The following is a 19,314-nucleotide window of genomic DNA, read 5'->3' on the forward strand; positions in this document are numbered from 1 at the left end:
CTGCGCACCGGGCGCGGCCACGGCGCGTGTCGTGCGACAATGCCGGACCACTACACTTCCTGAGCCAGAGCCTTTTCTCTCACCTAAACGTAGGTAAACAACGCAAAATTAAACTGCACGTTTGTCTTTACTCAATCAAACTTAATGAATGAATCAGTATTAAATGTTGACGAACCAGCTACACCTGTGTCATGTTTCAAAATGATCACCAACAGAGTTTTTTAAACTGTTACTTCTTTTTTAATGAAAGCTGGTGATTTCAGTGTTGACCACAGTCCATTTTACTTAAATGTAATGCAATCTTGATGGGCAAATAGCTTAATGTTGATCACTGTGGGTTGAATAACATGACACATTTATGCTGAGAGGTTGACAACCATCCCATTCAAGGCTGATTCTTGAAGATCTTATGTTTCATTTTCCAAATGATTAATTGATTGTATGGATTTCTGTCAACATGAATATTAAATCTACAGGTCAGGGATAAGGCCTAAGTCGGCTTCAGTTATGGCTGTTCTCTCTGTGAGGAGACCCACAGGGCGCTCTTTTTGGATTTTGCTGTTTCTCCTGCTTATCTTCATTCAGATGTTAACCTCCCTGGTGCTCTCTGCTGGTGTGTTCATCCTCTCCAACGAAGCCCTCATCAGCCCCTTTCACTTTTGTCTAAGAAGTAAACATGGCGAACTGTCCTGCGACAGGTACAGGAGCCCTGTCAATGCAGCTGAATCTGAGATAAAAATTAACATCCTCACAACAGTGGTTACTCTGGGTTTGTACATTCCAGTGGTGCTTGTGGCCTTTGCCCTGCTGGCCATGTTGTTAGCAGCTCACACCAAAGACAGAGCAGCACTCTGGTTTAGCATGGCCTGCCAGGCTGCATCAAGCTTACTCATCTTGACTGGCATTGTTGGTTTTTTGCTACTCAATCAGTCGTATGTGAGCTGGGAACACATGACCCTCTGTTTCTATATCTGTGTGGCTGTGCAGGTTGAGCTGGTTATCATAACTGCACTGACCCATGTGTCAGGGAGGAGGCTAACGTCTGACTGGAAATAGATGGGTCCAAATAAAAAGTCATCCTCGTCTTGTTGACAGAAAGGAAACTTGAATCGTGAGCTTCAAAACAGTGCTTAATGAAGGTATAATCAAAACTGTGTTTTTTTACAGTTCAAATGTAATTATTTTTGTTATATGTTCTTTATGTTTTCACTAAACAGTGGTCGAATCTTTGCTTTGGGGCAAATGCTGATGAAGTGTTATGACAGATTTTATAATAAACTGTATTCTTTTGTTAAATCAACTGGGAACATATTGTAATTGCTTTTGTGTGCCCTAACAGTGTTTTTGAATTCTAGACAAACTGGTTTGTGAAAGTGATGGCCAAGTCTGTAACTAAAGAATAGAAATAGCTGGTGGATCTCTGACACGGATTCCTGTACGGAAATTATTATTAAAGAGGCCACAGGTACAGCTACAGTAAAGTGCTCAGTAAATTAGTAGAAACTCTGTCGCTTTGCTCATGGAAAAGTGTGCGCTTGCCCACACATGGGCTTGGGTTTAGGTTTTCTGGTTGAACCATATCTTTCTAACCACTAAAACTGTGTGCTGATGTACTGTAACATTCATTCATTATCAAGGGATCAGCTTTATTACTTACTCACCATCAAAAGGGTTCTGGTTAAAGCTTTCAGTAAAATCTCGTCTAAAATGTATAAAAATACCTCGTTATCTTTGTCAGGGGGAATTCCAATTAGCCTAATTCAAGTTAGTTCATTGCCCACAGACAGGTAAATCAAACAGTACAGTGGGATGTAAAAGATGTAGCAGCTCCATTAACACTGAATGGACCTCAGACTTTGTGAAGCCGCACTGAAAGATGCTAGATGCTGTCATTAAAAGGTATACACTGGCATTTAGACCTCATTTTGATGCAAAAACTTATTAGTGTCAGTCTTTTAATCCACTGTCTATGGAGCTTATATATCAGTGACATCAATTAAAGGATCACTTCTCCAAATTGTAGCTTTATGGAGGAGCTGTGCACATTCACAAGTACTGATTGGACTGTCTGGTGAATTTGTAATTTGGGTGGCATTGCCCTCAAAGAGAATGTTTTCCATTTAGTGCAAACACTTAACCAGGCTTAGTGCACACATTTCAGTGGTATTCAAACCAGTTCATCATCAGGTGAAAAAAATTTCTCGCACAAGCCGCAAGGCATCCTGCTCTGCTGCATCTGCCGGCATCTGTGGATGCTCCTCTTTTTTCTGAGCCCCCAGTCCAACGTTCATGAGGCCGCCGTGATCCTGAACTGGTCCTGACCTCTGACCCCGAGGTCCCTGATGCTGTGGGCTCTTGGTGTACGGCACTGTTTCCACCTCGGTAATGTCCAAGTCTGTTTCTGAGACACATGTCATTCCTTGGACATCGCCGCAGTCTGACGACTCCTCCTCTAAAGTCACCAGCTTTGCTGTGACAGTGGTGTCTGCCTTTTCTTCAACCTGTGTGTATGTGTGTGTGGGGGGGGGGAGATTCATTTCATTTACATTTTTTAATATATATATATATATATATATATATATATATACACACACTCACACATTTATTCTGAACAATAATAGCATGTATTTATATTTCATTCATATATATAAATAACTGGGTCTTTTACAGCTTTTCACAGTATGGAAACTATTTCAAACGTTAAAAAAAGAGAAGCAGCGCCACCTTTTGGTGAGTCAGGAGAGCCACGTCCTCGCAGGCACCGCTGGTAAGATATGAAACGGCAGCTTCTACCAGCTCCTTCTCGTTCATACAGTAGAAAGCAGCCCTGAAAACACATCAGTGCGTATTTGTTACGCACGACGGAAGGAGGTGTAACTGAAACATAAAACCGAGACTTGTTTTTTCAACGCCAACTACCTTGCAGTTTTCCGTTTTCTCCTGCTCTTCAGCGGCTCCTTCTCTTTCACTTTCTCTTTCTTCTTCGCCATCCATGACGGCAGCACCCGGTGCCTTTCCGACATGTTGGCTCTATGTTATAAAACTTTACACCATTTGCACACCTTCTGCACAAAGGTTAGGCTACGTATCCGGGGGTTTGGAGTTTGGTGAAGTCACGTGACCACACTGGTTGACTAACTCTTTAGCGCCACTTAGCGGACAAAACGCTAAATGCGTCACAAGAAAATATTACAAAACACCGTTTTGTAACATTTCTTGCTTTTTCCTCACATATTTTGATTTGCATATTGAGTCTCATGCCAGTAACATAAAGCAACATTTCCTTAGAAATTTACATTAAATCAGTTTCACCATCAACATTCAGTATTTTTAACTCCAATTTCTCTTGATGTGGTCAGATAATAACACTGTAGTTGTTTGATGGCTTTTTTATTGTTGAAATGCATTCTGGGTATGTGTGATCATCCTGAGGCACTGATGGCTTCTAGCCCTGTGTGCCTTATTCTGGAGATAAGGAGATAATCCATGCTAGTCTAGTCGTTTCTCACTTTCCCCTCTTTTTTCCTCTCGCTGTCCTTTTATCCCCCTCTTTCAATCTCTGATGTTCGAAACAGCCTTGTCTCAGACTTTCACTCTCTGTCACTTTGTACCCAAAGCTGCCTTCTCTCACTCAGGCCTTTTAATTATGTCTCTAAAGCCCCTTCCTACAAGTGCTTAGACCTTGATTGCAAAGACCAGCTTTGTATATTTGACTAAATTAAAAAGTGGGGGGAAAGGGAGGGGAAAAAACCTCAAGGCAAAGAGCGCGTTAACAGCCAGATCCACACACAATGTCACTTTCCGTAAAGCTCTGAAGTTCAACGCATTTTAGGAATGACAAGTAATCACAGGGCGAACTGGTGTCAAATGAAAATAAAATCCTCAAAAACTCCCACCATATTAGTATTAACAACAGATGTCAACAGAGGCACTTTTTAAAAATAACTGTATTACTGATTGACATTTTGTCATTTGTATAGCTTATCTCTTTATTTATGTAACACCACTAGAAAAATTCCACCAAGCTCAAATTGATAATCACCATGAACATGTTTCCAGTGAAACACACGACATCTCAGACAATTCTCTTGCACAGCTGCATCCCATCCATCTCTTTTTAATAACAATCGTTTGTTTGTTACCAGAAACCAAAACAAATTATTTATAACTCATCACCATCATTGTTAAAATAATTAAATAAATTGTAAAAAATGATTTAAACATTAAAAATCTTTGAAGAACCTTTGAAGTGGCGTTGAACTTATCCTCCTCAGGGCTTGCTGCCACATCCACAGATCAGGCCGTGCTAAGAAGATTTCTGTTTGCTAAAGCTGTAAAGCTTGTCACTGCTTTAGTTGCTGCTGAATTTGTGGGTCGAACATGGCCAAAATGTTTGCTAAACTTACTGACATGAAAGCATGAGTGCTGTGGTTTTGTTAAACATTGGTTTGATGTTGTTGTCAGGATTTATTTTTTTAAAGTTTACAATGAATATTATAATGAGCCTAATTTTTTCTAAATAATATTTAGATTTGCAAAACACACTGATCCATAATTACATTATGCATACATATGAATAGGGCATGTACTGCAGATTTTTGTTTGACATGAAGATGAGAAGCTATTGTGTAGAAAATATAAGCTGAATAGGACATAAACGACTTGATCAGGAAAGTTTAGTGAATAATTTTCACCAAATCTAATCTATATCTGCTCTCGGTTTCCACAGCCTCCTCACCACATGGCATTCTTACTGTGAGGGCCCTATGTGGTGAGAACCAGACTAATCTTCTAGTTGTCTTCCTAGGCTTAACCCTGCTTTGAGTAAGGGTCATTACCATTGGCCATCTGTCCCAGAAACACTCGTTGTGATTGGCCATATTGCGTAAGAGAGAGCAAGATTTAGGGAGAGCAGGATGTTTAAATTGAATAAATATATTCCACGGGTCACAAAGGGAGTGATTTTATGTGTTGGGAGAGACATAATATCATCTCATTATGTTACCCAGGATCATATTAGTGCATGTGTGTGCACGTTTACAAGTGCAGGTGTATGTTCACAGATGCAGAGTTTGGTATAACTTAAAGTAACTCTTTCTTTCTTGTGTAGTGACACACAAAGAACACACAGACAGCTTCAAATGTCTGAGTTCAGACTCACGCAGTCTGACACTTGAGGAAAAGAGGAAGTCATTTTTACCTTTAAGGGGTCTTTTAGCTCCCACTTGGCTTTGATTGCTGCAAAACACATGGGAGCCAGTTATTCCCAGTATGAAACCATGTTCAAAGACAACGCAATCTTGCAGCACTCATTCAGTGTGTTTATGTACATATACTGTTTGTTGATGTGCGTAGCTGATTCTGATTCTGATAGCTGTGTGCATGATTAGAACTTGCTGTACGTAATGTTTCTATCACGTGACCAATGGTCATGGTCATGTGGTTGCCTACATTAATCTGTGATATCTTTGTTTTTTGTGTGTGTGTGTGTGTATTTTTTACGTTTTGGTAACATCTTTGCTGATACACTTCCTGTGCACGGGAAAGATATATTTGACACTGGATGTTCACCAAAGTAAATGGAAAGGTGTAAATTGAATCATCAGCTAATCTCTATGCCAGTTGGCAAAAGAAAAGCAAAACAGAGAGAACATGTGACCATTAAAACATTAGAAACCTTCTATTGTTAAAATAATTACAGGAAATACACCATATTTCATGGTAAAGATCATCCATTTGGATTTGACCGGATAATTAGAAAGTTTTGCATACTTTAGTCTGCTGAGCCAACAGGTAAACAAAGTTTTACCAGTGAGCAATGCACCCAAAAATCAGCTCGTCAACATCCTACAAACCCCCTCTCCTCACTTACAGGGTGTTTGCCAAAAACTTTTTTTTAGTGACACTTCATTCCTGGTTTACTTCACATCTTTGAAAATGAGGAAAATGCTTTAGGGAACAAATTCCCAGATGACATATCCTGAATAAGAAAAAAAACATTGCTCCCCTCAAAATATTCATTTGCACAAGGATGCGCACAGTTTAGGTTTGATCTCAGAGGAAGAAAAGTTAGTAAATTATTTTTGCATCTAGTTGCATGACACTAAAGGATTGCCAATGTCAAATTAGTAGGAACCAAAAGTTTTCTGTGAAAATGTGTGTGTGTGTGTGTGTGTGTGTGTGGGTGGTTGTTTTCTTGTGATTGCTTCTGTCTCTGATGAATTGGTCTCAGAAGATATCAGGCGCACATCACACACAGCAAACCATATGTGAATTTGTCATAAGAAAAGATGCAGCATAGGATGAGCATAAACAGATTATGAGGATTATAAAGAAGAGATAACCTAAGACACAAGATTAGGGTGAAAGTGAAATAGGGAGTTTGTAATCTCAAATGTTTAGTAATCAACCAAACTTTTTTTTTTTTACAATGGATTTTGCTTTGGGTTGTTTTGATGGCTTATAGTATAGTTGTTTTTCTGATTAACGAGGTCATTTTTCTTTCCTTTCTTTCTCCGTCTAATCTGTTATCATATGGGCCAGAGATAAGAATGGAGTTTAGCATCAGCTCTTCCTGCTGCATGATATCACATATGTCTAAATCTGTCCAGGAATAGGATATTTGTGCTGTTGGGACAGTCTGGCTTTGAACCTTAAGCTGACTATTATGAAAGGATTCATCTGTCGGGATGATCAAATACAAATTTCAATACAAAATGTTGTGTGGGCTATTTTTTTGATGAACTGTTTTTGGTACCTTAAAAAAAAGAAAGGAAAAAAGTAAATTATGCTGTTTGTACATTGAAGTAAAGGCTTTTATTGCTTCACTAGATAACCTGTGTTTTTCTCCTCCTAAGCTAAGTGTAGGATTTACCACAGTGGACTGTGCATGAGGAAGATTAGTTGCGACATAATCTACAGTTGTAACACCAAATTCCCAATGGCGTGAGCAAAGGCAATAAAATCAGTCACGCTAAAATGTGTGTGTGAGGACAAAAAATCCCCCCCACAAATCAATGTGATGATGAATGAGAAGTCACTGGGAGGCAGTAATCTGTTCCACCCTATTAAAGTCAGGACTTGTAGGCCACTGTGCTTCCTCATCAACAGTAATAGGCCAAATCCACAAGGATTTCCTGCCAGTCACTGGCTCGTGGTAGTATCTTAATGACTTTTCCTCTGAAGCTGATGTGAAGTGCTTTTCTTCGAAATTTGTCAATCGTTGTGTGTTTTACTGCACAGAGCAGATCAAGCAACACTGGCATGGATTCAAAGCAACTCCAGATAGTGTACGACTATGGAGGTAATGTGCTTGGATAGTTTCAAGAGCCCCTGGGACTTCTTATCCCTATTGTTAAATGTTGCTGTTGAATTGCATGAAACGTCCTGCTGTGTAATCCCTGACCTTAAAGATGACCCTTTCCTTAAAAGCTCATTGTTTTTTTCAGACAAAGTTATTTTGAATACAAGACGCGCACATGCACTCATGCAGACAGTGTGTGCATGTGTTCTGTCACAGTAAGGAAAAAAAGAAAGAATGTCACCCAGCAGTGTCACCTGGCTCACTCAACCGTAGACTCTGCCAAATTAAAGATGTTCATTTCATCCTTAAGCACACGCTAATAAGAGCAATCACTTGCCTGGTTAGGACTCCATTTAAAATGCTAATTACAATCATGGCCCTGCAAATGAATAGTTGAGGATTCATTATCCTCCTTTAGTTCTACTTTTCTGTCTCTGCCTTCCTTTAGGTGGTTATGCATCCCATTTGCCAAAAAGGTTGTGACATTACAAAAAGATTTCCGATTATCTTCACATTACAGTTGACTTCTTTTCTTACACATAATGCATGAGTCTAATCCACAGCTGCTGGAGGAATGGCACAGTTTGTGAGGGTTAAGTGTGATGTGGGCGATTTTGGGGATTGGCATTGAAACGACGTTACTCTGTGCAGTTGCTAATTGTTATAAAGGTTTAATTTGGTGCAATCGTGCCAGTCACCATGCATTTAGTATTGCTACAAAGGCAAAAAAAAAAAAAAAAAAGAAAAAACGCACTAGAATCCAAGTAAATACAACAAAGAACTGGCATGGTTACATGTATGCATGCAGATTTTTCATGTGTCACAAAGAAGAAACACCAATACTTGATTGCTTTTGAACAAAACATGGTTGTTTTGTTACAGTTCTCAAGAGACAAAAAAGTTTTCTAGTGGTTGTTTTGTTTTGTTTTTATACAAAAACAATGTTAAAAGTGAAAGTTGGCAAAGCAATCTCACCACAAGGTCCATTATTAGCTGTTCCTTTTGATCGAGATGAGATGAAATGTTTTGCTGAAAGAAATCATGTTAGTTTCCTACAAAGCTGCAGTTGCATTTCAGTAAGTGCAAAACATACAATTCAGTTCATTCAGCACCTGTGCAATTAAGCAAATCCGAATACTCTTTTTCATCTGCTTGTTGAATAGTTCTTATAGAGAGAGCCCACACACATGCAGCATGTTGGTTTCACAGCGCATTTTATTCAGAAACATTGCTGGGCTGCAGTAATTAATTAATTAAATACTTCAAGCACACTTCAGTATTACAAAAGCTTTCCCAACATTACAGTAAATCACAGGGGATTCAAAGAAAACAGTATTTCCATTGGCTTTAGCTTCAGTAGCAGCAGCAGCAACACAGGTAGACAGTCTGCTGAGATTTTGTCTTTTGCTCCACTTTGATCCCCGTCTCTGTCAAAACCCCTAAAACCTCTGCTTTCTAGGTCCCTGATTGCCTCAGAAGAAGCAGGCACGACAGCAGCATGGCTGCCATGGCAACAGATGCAGATTTTAACCTACTTGATGTGCAGTAAACACAGGTGTATGCGTATCAATTTGTCAGTTTGCGTGTGTGTTTCCAGGTGACTGAATGAGTGACAGACAGACAGACAGACAGACAGACAGACAGACAGACAGACAGACAGACAGACAGACAGACAGTAACAAACAAAGTTATAGTAGACAACTGTGGCATGTGATCATAACAGCTGGTGTTCATAGAAGCTTGTCGACGAGCAGTCACTCACACTTTCTCGCTGCAGTTCAAATGTCACACAGCTCAGGATGAGGTGGTGTCGCAGCAGTCCCTCCAAACCAAACACACCCCAGAAAATAAATGATTCAAGCATCTCAACACTTTCACCTTATAATCATTCACAAGGGGATAGTGTTGTTTTAAAGCACAGCCCAGATGATGCAACTTTATGCTCGTGCATATATTTTGTGGCTGAGTGTGTTCATCTCCTGTCGAATTAATTTCCCCCGAGGTTGTTACTTCAAAAGAAAAATAGGTCCCACCTTACTGAATAATGATGACCTTGGAGACTTTGAAAATATGGCCCCTGGGCTTTCTGATAGGATGTGTTGCTTTGTGCTTTGTTGGTTGTTTGTGAAGTTTGATGGCTGCTGTTGTTCTTCTGTCTTTGTTTTGGAGGTTTTATGTGAGAAACCGAAATTCAAAGATGCAGGAAAGGAAATAAGATCATTATCATCAGAAGATATAACACAAATAATAGGTTAGACTTTTTCAACATAAATTACAGGAAGGTACTAATCTCACCACATCTACTGCTTGTGTGATTAGCTGGTAAGCAGTGGTGGAATGTAGCTAAGTACATTTACTTAATTACTGTACTTAGATTCTTAGGTAGTTGAGTATTTCCATTTTCCACTACTTTATACTTTCACTTCATTATATTTCAGAGGAAAATATTGTACTTTACTCAAATACATTTATCTGATGACAGTAGTCGCAAGTTACTTTGCAGACTAAGATTTTACAGATGATCATCTTATAACATATGAAGATTAAACTGTCCAGCAGTATATAAAGTAGTTAAAATGACCTCCACCTCCACCAACTACAACATAAAAACTTGGCTTAAATGTTTATGCATCATTAATATTAATTCAATAATAAAGTAGTAACAATGAAACACTGCCATTCTGCTCATTAACAAGTACTTTTACTTTTGATACTTTAAGTATATTTTGCTGATAATACTTTTGTACTTTTACTTAAAGCAATACTATGTAACTTTTGAAAGAATTGAGTTGAATTCATAAGCAATAAAACGCACCATACACTGAGGTGTTTTGCCGATGCAACCTCACTTGTTTTGGTATGACCAGTAGCTTATGGTGGTTAATCTTAGCAAACTTTAGATTGATATTGCTGTGTGACTGACATTACTAAATCAGTTCAATGACAGCATCAGTACCATAACAACAACACTAGAAAGGCTGGTATCAGTTTTTTGCCATGAAGAATGAAAATTTGATGATCAATCTAAAGTCATATGGGAAATTAAAATGCTGCTGTTTTAGGTATACTTAGGCCCTTGCTTCTTACTTGATAAATGGCAGTTTGTTTAGAAGAAACTACAAAAAAAGTTTTGTAGTATGGATGCAAATGACCATCCAAGTGTGAGTGTGAAAGCCAAGGATGGGAGGGTATCAGACTATATCACTCATTTGCTGCCAGGAGCACCCTATTGTCCACCTCTGTGAACAAAACCACGATTTGAAGCAATACCAAACAGCTGAAGAGGCACAAATCTGCAAGTGGACATGGTGACAGGTTCTGGAACACATCAAAGGAAAATCTCCATCCCACCCAACGCTTGGCTTCCAGTTTCATCTTTCTGCAGCTCTAGCCAGCTTTTTTAGGCTTTGGGCGCTGTGTGTCCTTCGAGAAAAATGAGCTCTGCTCTACATAGATGCGCACAAGAATGCAATGTGTTGACTGATTTTTGCCCAGTGAGCTTTTTGGCACAGGTGCCCTGTGTGTGTGAGACAGTGTGTGTGTGTGTGTGTGTGTGTGTGTGTGTGTGTGAATTTGCCTTCTGGACCCTGTATCAGCTAATTAAATTTAAAAAAAATGTATTCATCATTATGCCAAACCGGCTATGAGATGATTATCATATCACGTATTACTCATGAATGATGATGCACATGCGCAATCAGTTCTTCCCCCTTCTCGCGCCAACTGAGCCCAATCTTAAAACCGCGAGCAGCCGCAGACAGATCATCCGTTTATGTGCGAGGACGGCTGTCTCAGACTGACACAGACTTGAGCTCTGCAGGAACAGCGTCCTTGCGCTGTGAAATTGTGCTCATGACACTGACATTTTTTCTTTTTATTCTATAATGGAAGACTGATGATGAGTAAGTTCATCAGCTCTTATTTGCCCCACAAGCTTTCTCTCATCTTGACCAACGGGATTAGGATGAAAAGGTGAAAGTTGAATTTCAGTTGGAAAGCAGTGGGCGCTATTCCGGACCATTGATTTAAACGGGCGGAGGGATGTGAGGGATACACAGTTGGTCAAGTTTGAAATCAAACCCAAGAAAACGGATTTCATCTGAGAGGATGCATGTAGGTGAGTGGGATAATCCATATTTGCATTATTTCGGACGTTTGCTGAAATTGTTCCTTTCCTTTCTGTGTCTGAGGGAGAGTGAGAGATGTCTAATCTTTTATGATCTTTTTTCGAGATGTCGTTTTCTTGGCAGACTCCTTACACGTTCGTGTACGTTGTTGACAAACTTCTTACACAGGTGCAATTCGCATGTTTTGCACAAAATGATTACTGTCATCTCGATGAGAGGAAAACGCCAAACTAATCTCTCTGTCTTGAAAATGTCTCTGATGTAGCGATTCGTGGTGCTGAAGTGACAGCTCCTTGTGCTTCCTCACTTGTGCTTTTCTAAAGGGGGAAATCTGTTTTCCCTCTTGCATCAGCATGTGGTGGCTCAGTGCCTGGACAGGAGAGTTTGGGCAGCTGCCGCCGCCTCAGTTCCTGCTTCACGCACACAGTATATGTTCTCTGTCAAAGTGGTTCAGTGGAGTAGATTCATTTAATGAACAAAAACCCTTAATTCTTCCATGAAGTGTCAGTCAGTCAGCTGGAGACACTGTAGAGATTGACAGTGTAGCTAAATTTCACTACACTTTCCTCAATTTGCCATCAGTTAATTGAAATTCTTTGTTACAGTACCCTGCCCTCCTTTCATATTTGAGGTTTTCTAGAGTTCTGGATGTCTGGTTTCAGATTCTTTATAGATATTGAACATTTTTGACCATTTTCTATTCATTCATTCTATTTTTAACATAACACATGGTAACATGGAATAAATCATTTAGAGGCCCATGTGAGCAGTTTACAAACAAGTAGAAGGCAACCAATAAATCATCAACAACAACTGATGCCAGAACATAGATATTAGTCATGCTCGGAAAAATGTCTTAAATGTTTTAAACTGGTCCCTCCCTGGGTCACCAGCTGTCACAGCCACATGCAACAAACACACTGTACAAATGTCCACAGCCTATATGATAACTGCTGTTTTGTGTCTTGCAGTTTGTGAGTTGAAGTTCACAGCCAACATGCCAACTTGCCACTTTGGTGAAAACTCAAACCAAAATTTTAGTGGCCTTGGGCTGCTCTATTTAAGTCATATTTTATATATTAGATGGACAGATATTAAGATATTTCATGACACAGAAACCCCTTTTTTAATTTGCCATGAGACGTCCTCGCACAGCATCTTTGCAGACAGCAGATTGTCAGTAGTTCCTACTCTCGTCCATTGTGTTGCATATAAACCTTAGGGGGCGAAAAGGAAAATGAGGATGTAAAAATAGGAGGAAGAGTTAACCCAGCAGATGGTGGAAGGAGCGTGTCCTTATTCCTTTCCTTGTCAAGCTTTTGAACTCCACACCCCTGACCTGTTATATACATTCAGGGATTCAGCTGAGTGCACTAAGACAACAAGCACATACACACAAATCCTGCTAAGTTCTATCTCTCTGTCTCTCTCTTTCCTTTATTCCTTGATTGAACCCTTGCTCGCATACTGTCGGCTTCTTTTACAGTCTGGATGTTTCTCCTATTCATTGAGGAGGGGTTTGCTCTGGCACAAAAGACTAAAGGTAAGATTAATATATTTACTACTGTAATAGAGGGACTACATGAAATCAGGACACATAATGTAACTTAATTAAAGATCAGGGAAGTTGCCTCTCAGGTGTTGATTGCCTTCACTTTGTATCATTAACTGCACAAATAATCTTTCTATCATTAAATGTCAAATAATGATAGAAAGTCTTTTGTCTCTTGGCTGTCGTATACATACAGATGGTGGCGCAGGATCAAAAGTGGTTAAACCCTCTCAACGGCCACAAAATTCTCATCACTGTGGAAACTGGGTACGAAACACAGATGGTGGCAGCTTCAGCTCCCCAAACTACCCAAATACGTACCCTCCAAACAAGGAGTGCCTGTATGTACTGGAAGGTAACCAACAACATGCACCTGAGCTTGATAATTTCACTGCTGTGAAAAGTTGAGCTCCTATTTTGTATTTTGTGAGCTCTAGTGGAAATGAAGGGGAATCTAATTGGAACAAAATAACACTTAAATTTGTGTTGCTCAATATGATCAAGAATGCAACAGCACAACAGTTGTTGTGATGTAATGTTAACATTGCTCATCATAAGTTGGTCACACATGATGTTTGGATTATACAGTATTTAAGGATGTTTTCTTTGTGTTTTGATAGTATCTGTTTTGGTAATAAAGCCAAGACAATGTCTGACCAACTTATTATGCAATGCTAATGTTTTCCCTCTATGGCCGTTCAAGTACAAACAAGCTGGCAGACAATAACATTTTCACAGTGCATACCTCATTATCTTGCACACCAAAGAATGCGTCAATCTTTGTTGTCATTTTGTGCATCAGCTTCCCTATAATTGCTACTGGAGCCCACAAAACAGTCTGACCTACAGCAATTCTACATAAAAACATCAACAACACTGAGGAAAATTTGAAAGGAGCAAATATTTTTTTTTACTGCACTGTCCATTCTCTGGTAGCATTATATCCCTGGATCCCCTCTGTGGCAGTAGATGTGACATGCCACTCTGCTTCCCTCAGCCCTGCCCCGCCAGAGGATAGAGCTGCTGTTTGATGGCACCTTCTGCATCGAGGCGTCTTTTGAGTGTCGTTTCGACCACATCGAGGTGCGGGACGGCCCCTTCAGCTTCTCGCCACTCATCAACCGCTTCTGTGGCTCGGCCAGTCCTGGGCTCGTCCTCTCCAGCGGACGCTTCATGTGGATCCGCTTCTTCAGTGATGAAGAGCTGGAGGGGACTGGCTTCCAGGTCCAGTACAGCTTTACTGCAGGTGATTAAAACACAGTGGAATGGTTTATCGATCCCTGTATGGCAATGTTCTCACTGCGCCGTCCTGGTACTCATTGAATGTTCATCCGGTCTGTTCAAATAACGCTTCAATCAAATGTTTCTGCTGTTATTAGCCAATCAAATATCTGTACTTCCACTGGTGATTCCTCTGATAGTGTGATATTTGACTACCTGTCTCTATGATTTCCCCCAAAGACCCTGAATTTCATCTGCATGTGGGAGGACTCTTAAACCCCATCCCAGGTAGTGCAACCACACAGCTCGCAGTTCAGTTGTAGATCTTTAGATTCATCATGGTCATGGTTTCCCTTTACCCTCACCTCTAATCTCCTTTTCTCTATTATGTTTTCCTTTTATCTGGCTCTTTGTTATTACCCTTTGTCACTGTCTGTGGGTCAGATTGTCAGTTTGAGCTGTCTGGGGCTGACGGCCTGATCCGTTCCAGTCAGGTGGAGGAGGAGTATAAAGTGAAGCCAGACCAGGCAGTGGACTGCATCTGGACTATACGAGCCCCAACAAACAACAGGGTATGGCATGTGACATGTTAAAGTTCATTGTCATTTTTGCCAGTTATCTAATGCACAACAGCAGAATAAGCTTAATTTCCTACCTTATCCACATTAGTGATAACTGAATACTCTTATAAGGAAAAAGTGCTGAGAAAAGTGATGGTAAGTATGGTGTAAGAGTTGCAGTACAGTGGTTGAAAAGACGAGTCTCCAGCCTGCAGTGCATTTTGCATCCTGCAGAGCCTCCAGATCTGTTGTGATGTGTTTGTTCCATATCCTTTACATAATCATAAAGACAAAGCATGTGGATTTCAACTTCATATCACAAAAACCCAAGATAAATACGTGTAAAGTCTTTTATTATCAAACATTGACTGACAGTACATCCACAACTTGACATATGTGAACATGAAGTATAAAACAAACATATGCATTGATAATCCAACAGTCTACACATACTGTAAAGATGGCTTGAAATGCTTTATATTTGATCCTTTAATGCAGCGATGACTTCAAATGAAGAAATCTGCCTTCAAAGAATGTCTTCTTATAGCTAAGCAAAATACACTGAACTACATAGAAAATTAACAAAATGTACATTATATCCCTCCTTATTGCTTATTCCAGATTTACCTGCGATTCTTGGAATACCAGATGGAAAACTCAAATGAATGTAAGAAGAACTTTGTGGCTGTTTATGATGGCAGTAATGCCATTGAGGACCTAAAGGTAACATATTTTATAAAATATATATTATATAGAGTATGTTCCTCCAGACTGTAAAACTAAAGCCCCTTAATCTGATGTACTTTATTTGTTGCACATTATACTGTATTATATACTTTCGGTTCTGAATTTCTCTCTCCTTCTGCTACACAACAGGGTGTATCTTACTTTCCTTGTCATACATGCTCCTTTTAATTAGAATATCTGAATCATAAATACGTAGCAACTGTTCTACAGACCTTGGCATCAATGAGACTACACATCCAAAACTATAAGAGAAAATGGTGTGTGGTTTCTTGCAGGCCAAGTTTTGTAGTACAGTAGCTAATGACATCATGCTGGACACTGGTGTGGGAGTAGTGAGGATGTGGGCTGATGAGACAAGCCGTCTCAGCCGTTTCCGAATGCTGTTCACTTCTTTTGCAGACCGTGAGTTTCTCCTTCAGATTATTCTTAACCTGTGTCATTTTACACTTTTACCAGTGTCCCTTTAGTTTAGTTTCTGCACCCTCCTGTGGTTTCTATTCAATACTGCAGCTTTTTTTAATACACCTGTGTCTGTGTTACAGCACCCTGTGCAAGCAGTGCATTCTTTTGCCACAGTAACATGTGCATCAACACTTCTCTGGTGTGCAATGGCATACAAAACTGTGTCTTTCCATGGGATGAAAGCAACTGCAAAGGTATTCCAGTTGTGCTAAAGCATTTTGTAATTTTTTCTTTGAAAATCTGCTGTGCTGTCCTGTATTACAATGAGTTGTGCCGTGGTATGTAATATGATGTGCGTCGTGTCTGGCTCTGTTGTGTCATATTGAGCCTCCTTGAGGATCTGTGGCTATAATTCTACTCTCATACTCTCACATAGGCCCCCCTCTCTTGTTTTTCACAAATGTCCCAGCATGTCTGCAATGTATCACCCTGATACCATAGAGCAGTGCATATTGGTAAATGTTGGACAGTACAGAATATTCCTTCAGAATTTCCTCTTGGCAGGAGAATAATGATCTCATCATCTTTAACGTCTTTCCAGCTAAAAGACCTTCAAGGCCTTTGATTGAGATGGCTGTTTATCAGTGAAACTGACTTTTAGTGAAGGCTCTGAATTGTTCCTGGCAACCAAAGATACAGACTGTCCTGACGGGGATAGCAACAAGTAAATGACTGATGTACTTTCAGTACCTCTAAGTGTCCCTCATATATTATTTCTCTTTGTCACTCTCTTTATATCCATCATCCAGAGAAAAAGAACAAAGGTCTTTTTCACCAGATCACAAAGACTCATGGGACAATAATCTGTGTGTCTACGGGAGTGGTGCTACTGCTCCTCATCATCTCCATCCTGGTGCAAGTCAAACAGCCACGAAAAAAGGTAATTAAGACAGCTCACAATGAAATTATTTAGTATCATGCCGCAAAATATTGGTATAGAAATAGCTATGATAAATAAATATTTATCAAGTGTGTTCAATCATAATTTGAAGGTGCTGGTACATAAGAATAACCTATTCCAGCGGGGCGAATTCCAGGAGGTGTTTGACCCTCCACATTATGAACTATTTACTCTCAGAGACAAGGTTAGTTTGATTACTTTAATACATTATTAGCTGTGCATGGTGATTTTCTTTTAAAATCTCAAATGTAACCACATTATCTTTTTTAGGAGATGTCTGGGGACCTTGGGGAGTTATCAGAAGAACTCCAGTCTCTGCAGGCGCTCAGGAGATCCTCGTCAGGCTCGCGCTGCATTCACGAACACCACTGTGGCTCCCAGGCGTCTGTCAACTCCGTCAAAGCCAGTCAAGGTGCACATGGCATGGGCAGGGGATCCATGGAGCTTCCCCCTTTCAGAGGGGACATCCGGAGCACCTTGCCTCCCTTCAGAGACTTGAACAGCAGTCTGCGGAAGAAGAGCTGGCCTAGTATGAAACAAGGCCAAATACATGGCCATCATAGTATGGGGGATAGAGCTCTGGGGCGGCAGGATAGAGTGATGGAAGAGGAAGAAGAAGAGGAGGAGGAAGATGGAAGGTATGATGTGTATGTCCGCAGAGCAGGAAGCCGAAGAGGGAACTATGAAATGGCCCAGCAAAGATCCTTGTCCATGGACTTCTGAAAAGAAAAGACAAAGTTGACATGATAAATACTACAACAGCTTTTCAATCAGTGCCACAATTTGGGGCAGAACAACTTTACAAAAGAGAGGAGACTGAGTGTCATTTAACACCACAGAGGTGTTACCTTCTTTGTAATAATAATAATAATAATAATAATTATAAAGAAGTGATCCTTGACTTCTCAGTGAGGTTGGGAAACACAGGGTCTGTTACAGAGCAGTGCTCCAGGAGTTTTTAGAAATTCAAGATACTCAAGCACTGCCGCCTCCGCTCGGACACTGAAGCTGACGAGGAGCTGTTATTGTATTTGTAATCAGTGTAAAAGTGAAGACCGATGATAATGCTGTGTATTGTTGTTGTTATCAATGTATTTTGTTAAACACATTTTACTGTAAAGCAAATAGATTTAGCTGAAATATGTTTTCAATCAGTGTTTAGGTTTTTAAGAGGAAGCGCGATTACATTTGAAGCAAACAATTTAAAAAAATCACCTCTCAGTTTTTGTTTAATCTTATATTACCTGTAGTAAAGGATACATTCTTCACCATTGGCTTAAGAAAAGTCTCATCTTGCCTCTGATATTTGAGTCAGTTTTGACACCACATATATTGTTGGGTCTCTGTAATTAATATTATAAAGAGTACGGTCTAGACCAGCTCTATAGGAAAAGTGCAGTGAGATAACTTCTGTTATGAATTGGCGCTATATAAATAAAATGTGATTGAATATAAAATTACCTTTAGCAGGTCAGCAGCGCTCCTTCCCAGGGAGGTGTGTGTTGATTAGGAATCTTCAAAAGGTGTGTCACACCGGTATGCTGGTTGGAAGTTCCCATATAAAGTTAATTGTCAACATTTGGTGGTGTAAAATCCAATTATATAACCACCAAAAGCACTAAACTGCACCACCCATCATTATCAAACACTAGAAAACCTTTTGGATGTAGGCAGTGAATATAATTGATGGGTTGGCAGGTTTAACACCTGCCTAATGTAGAAAACCGAACAAATGTTAGAATAAAAGTTGTTGATTAGCAAGGTCAACATTAAGACAAGAAATAATTTAATTAGAAATGAAACAGTGTGAGTGCCAGTAATGTCAGTAGACTGCTTTTAACATAATCAATGATGATGTTGATGAGAAACAGAAAATGTGCTCATGTGAAACCCGTTCACATACTGTAACCAGAAAATACAGAAGTGTTTTTTGAAATTCCCCTGAATATATGTGTTACTTTTTCCTATTCTCACGCAGGCACAGCTTTGTGTTCAGTGTGTCAAACTAATTAGATAACCTTGGAGCTAGAGAACAGAACACATTTAGAAATCCAGACAGTCATTTCTAAGCCACAGCCTGGCAGTTTATCTGTGGGGTCAGCGAATCTGTGGGGTTCATTCATCATATTCAGAAAAGTCACTGGGCAGATAATTAATGGAGCAACTATGCGTACACACAGACAAACACATTAACATGCAGGCTTGTCACTACAGTATGGGTGCTGTTTATGCCAGTGAGCCCCGTCATGCACTTGGTGTTTAACCTTTAAGTATAGTCTGATATGCTCAAGAATAATAAATGCAATAATAAAAGGTTTGCTCTGGTTGGCTACTTTCTACACATGTTCAGTAATCAGTGTGGGAAAAACACATGCACATCTTTTTTGTCCAGGTGCTTAGTCATTTTGAACGGGAGCATTCTACAGTGTTGTGAATACTTG

General features: G+C 39.9%; 1 protein-coding gene across 2 annotated transcripts; it reads left to right on the forward strand.

The window, feature by feature from the left end:
* On the forward strand, positions 1–19,190 carry neto2b (neuropilin (NRP) and tolloid (TLL)-like 2b). 2 transcript variants are annotated; one of them, XM_044194835.1, is made up of 12 exons: positions 1–89; positions 12,917–12,973; positions 13,179–13,337; positions 13,980–14,228; positions 14,444–14,491; positions 14,648–14,775; positions 15,385–15,486; positions 15,786–15,912; positions 16,053–16,166; positions 16,722–16,852; positions 16,965–17,057; positions 17,144–19,190. In XM_044194835.1, exons 2-12 carry the CDS (start codon positions 12,922–12,924, stop codon positions 17,594–17,596), a joined length of 1,656 nt encoding a protein of 551 aa, XP_044050770.1. In that variant the 5' UTR covers positions 1–89; positions 12,917–12,921; the 3' UTR covers positions 17,597–19,190. The 2 variants fall into 2 exon arrangements, with proteins under 2 accessions (XP_044050770.1, XP_044050769.1); XM_044194834.1 differs by lacking the exon at positions 1–89 and adding an exon at positions 10,061–11,420.
* Positions 19,191–19,314: the final 124 nt, after the last annotated feature.

The sequence above is a fragment of the Siniperca chuatsi genome, linkage group LG4 (assembly GCF_020085105.1).
Source record: "Siniperca chuatsi isolate FFG_IHB_CAS linkage group LG4, ASM2008510v1, whole genome shotgun sequence".
NCBI lineage: Eukaryota > Metazoa > Chordata > Actinopteri > Centrarchiformes > Sinipercidae > Siniperca > Siniperca chuatsi.

Coding starts and splice junctions, on each gene's coding strand:
- neto2b (XM_044194834.1), top strand. Junction 13,338..13,979: donor GTGCCTGTATGTACTGGAAG/GTAACCAACAAC, acceptor TGCTTCCCTCAG/CCCTGCCCCGCCAGAGGATA. Junction 15,913..16,052: donor GTTCACTTCTTTTGCAGACC/GTGAGTTTCTCC, acceptor TCTGTGTTACAG/CACCCTGTGCAAGCAGTGCA.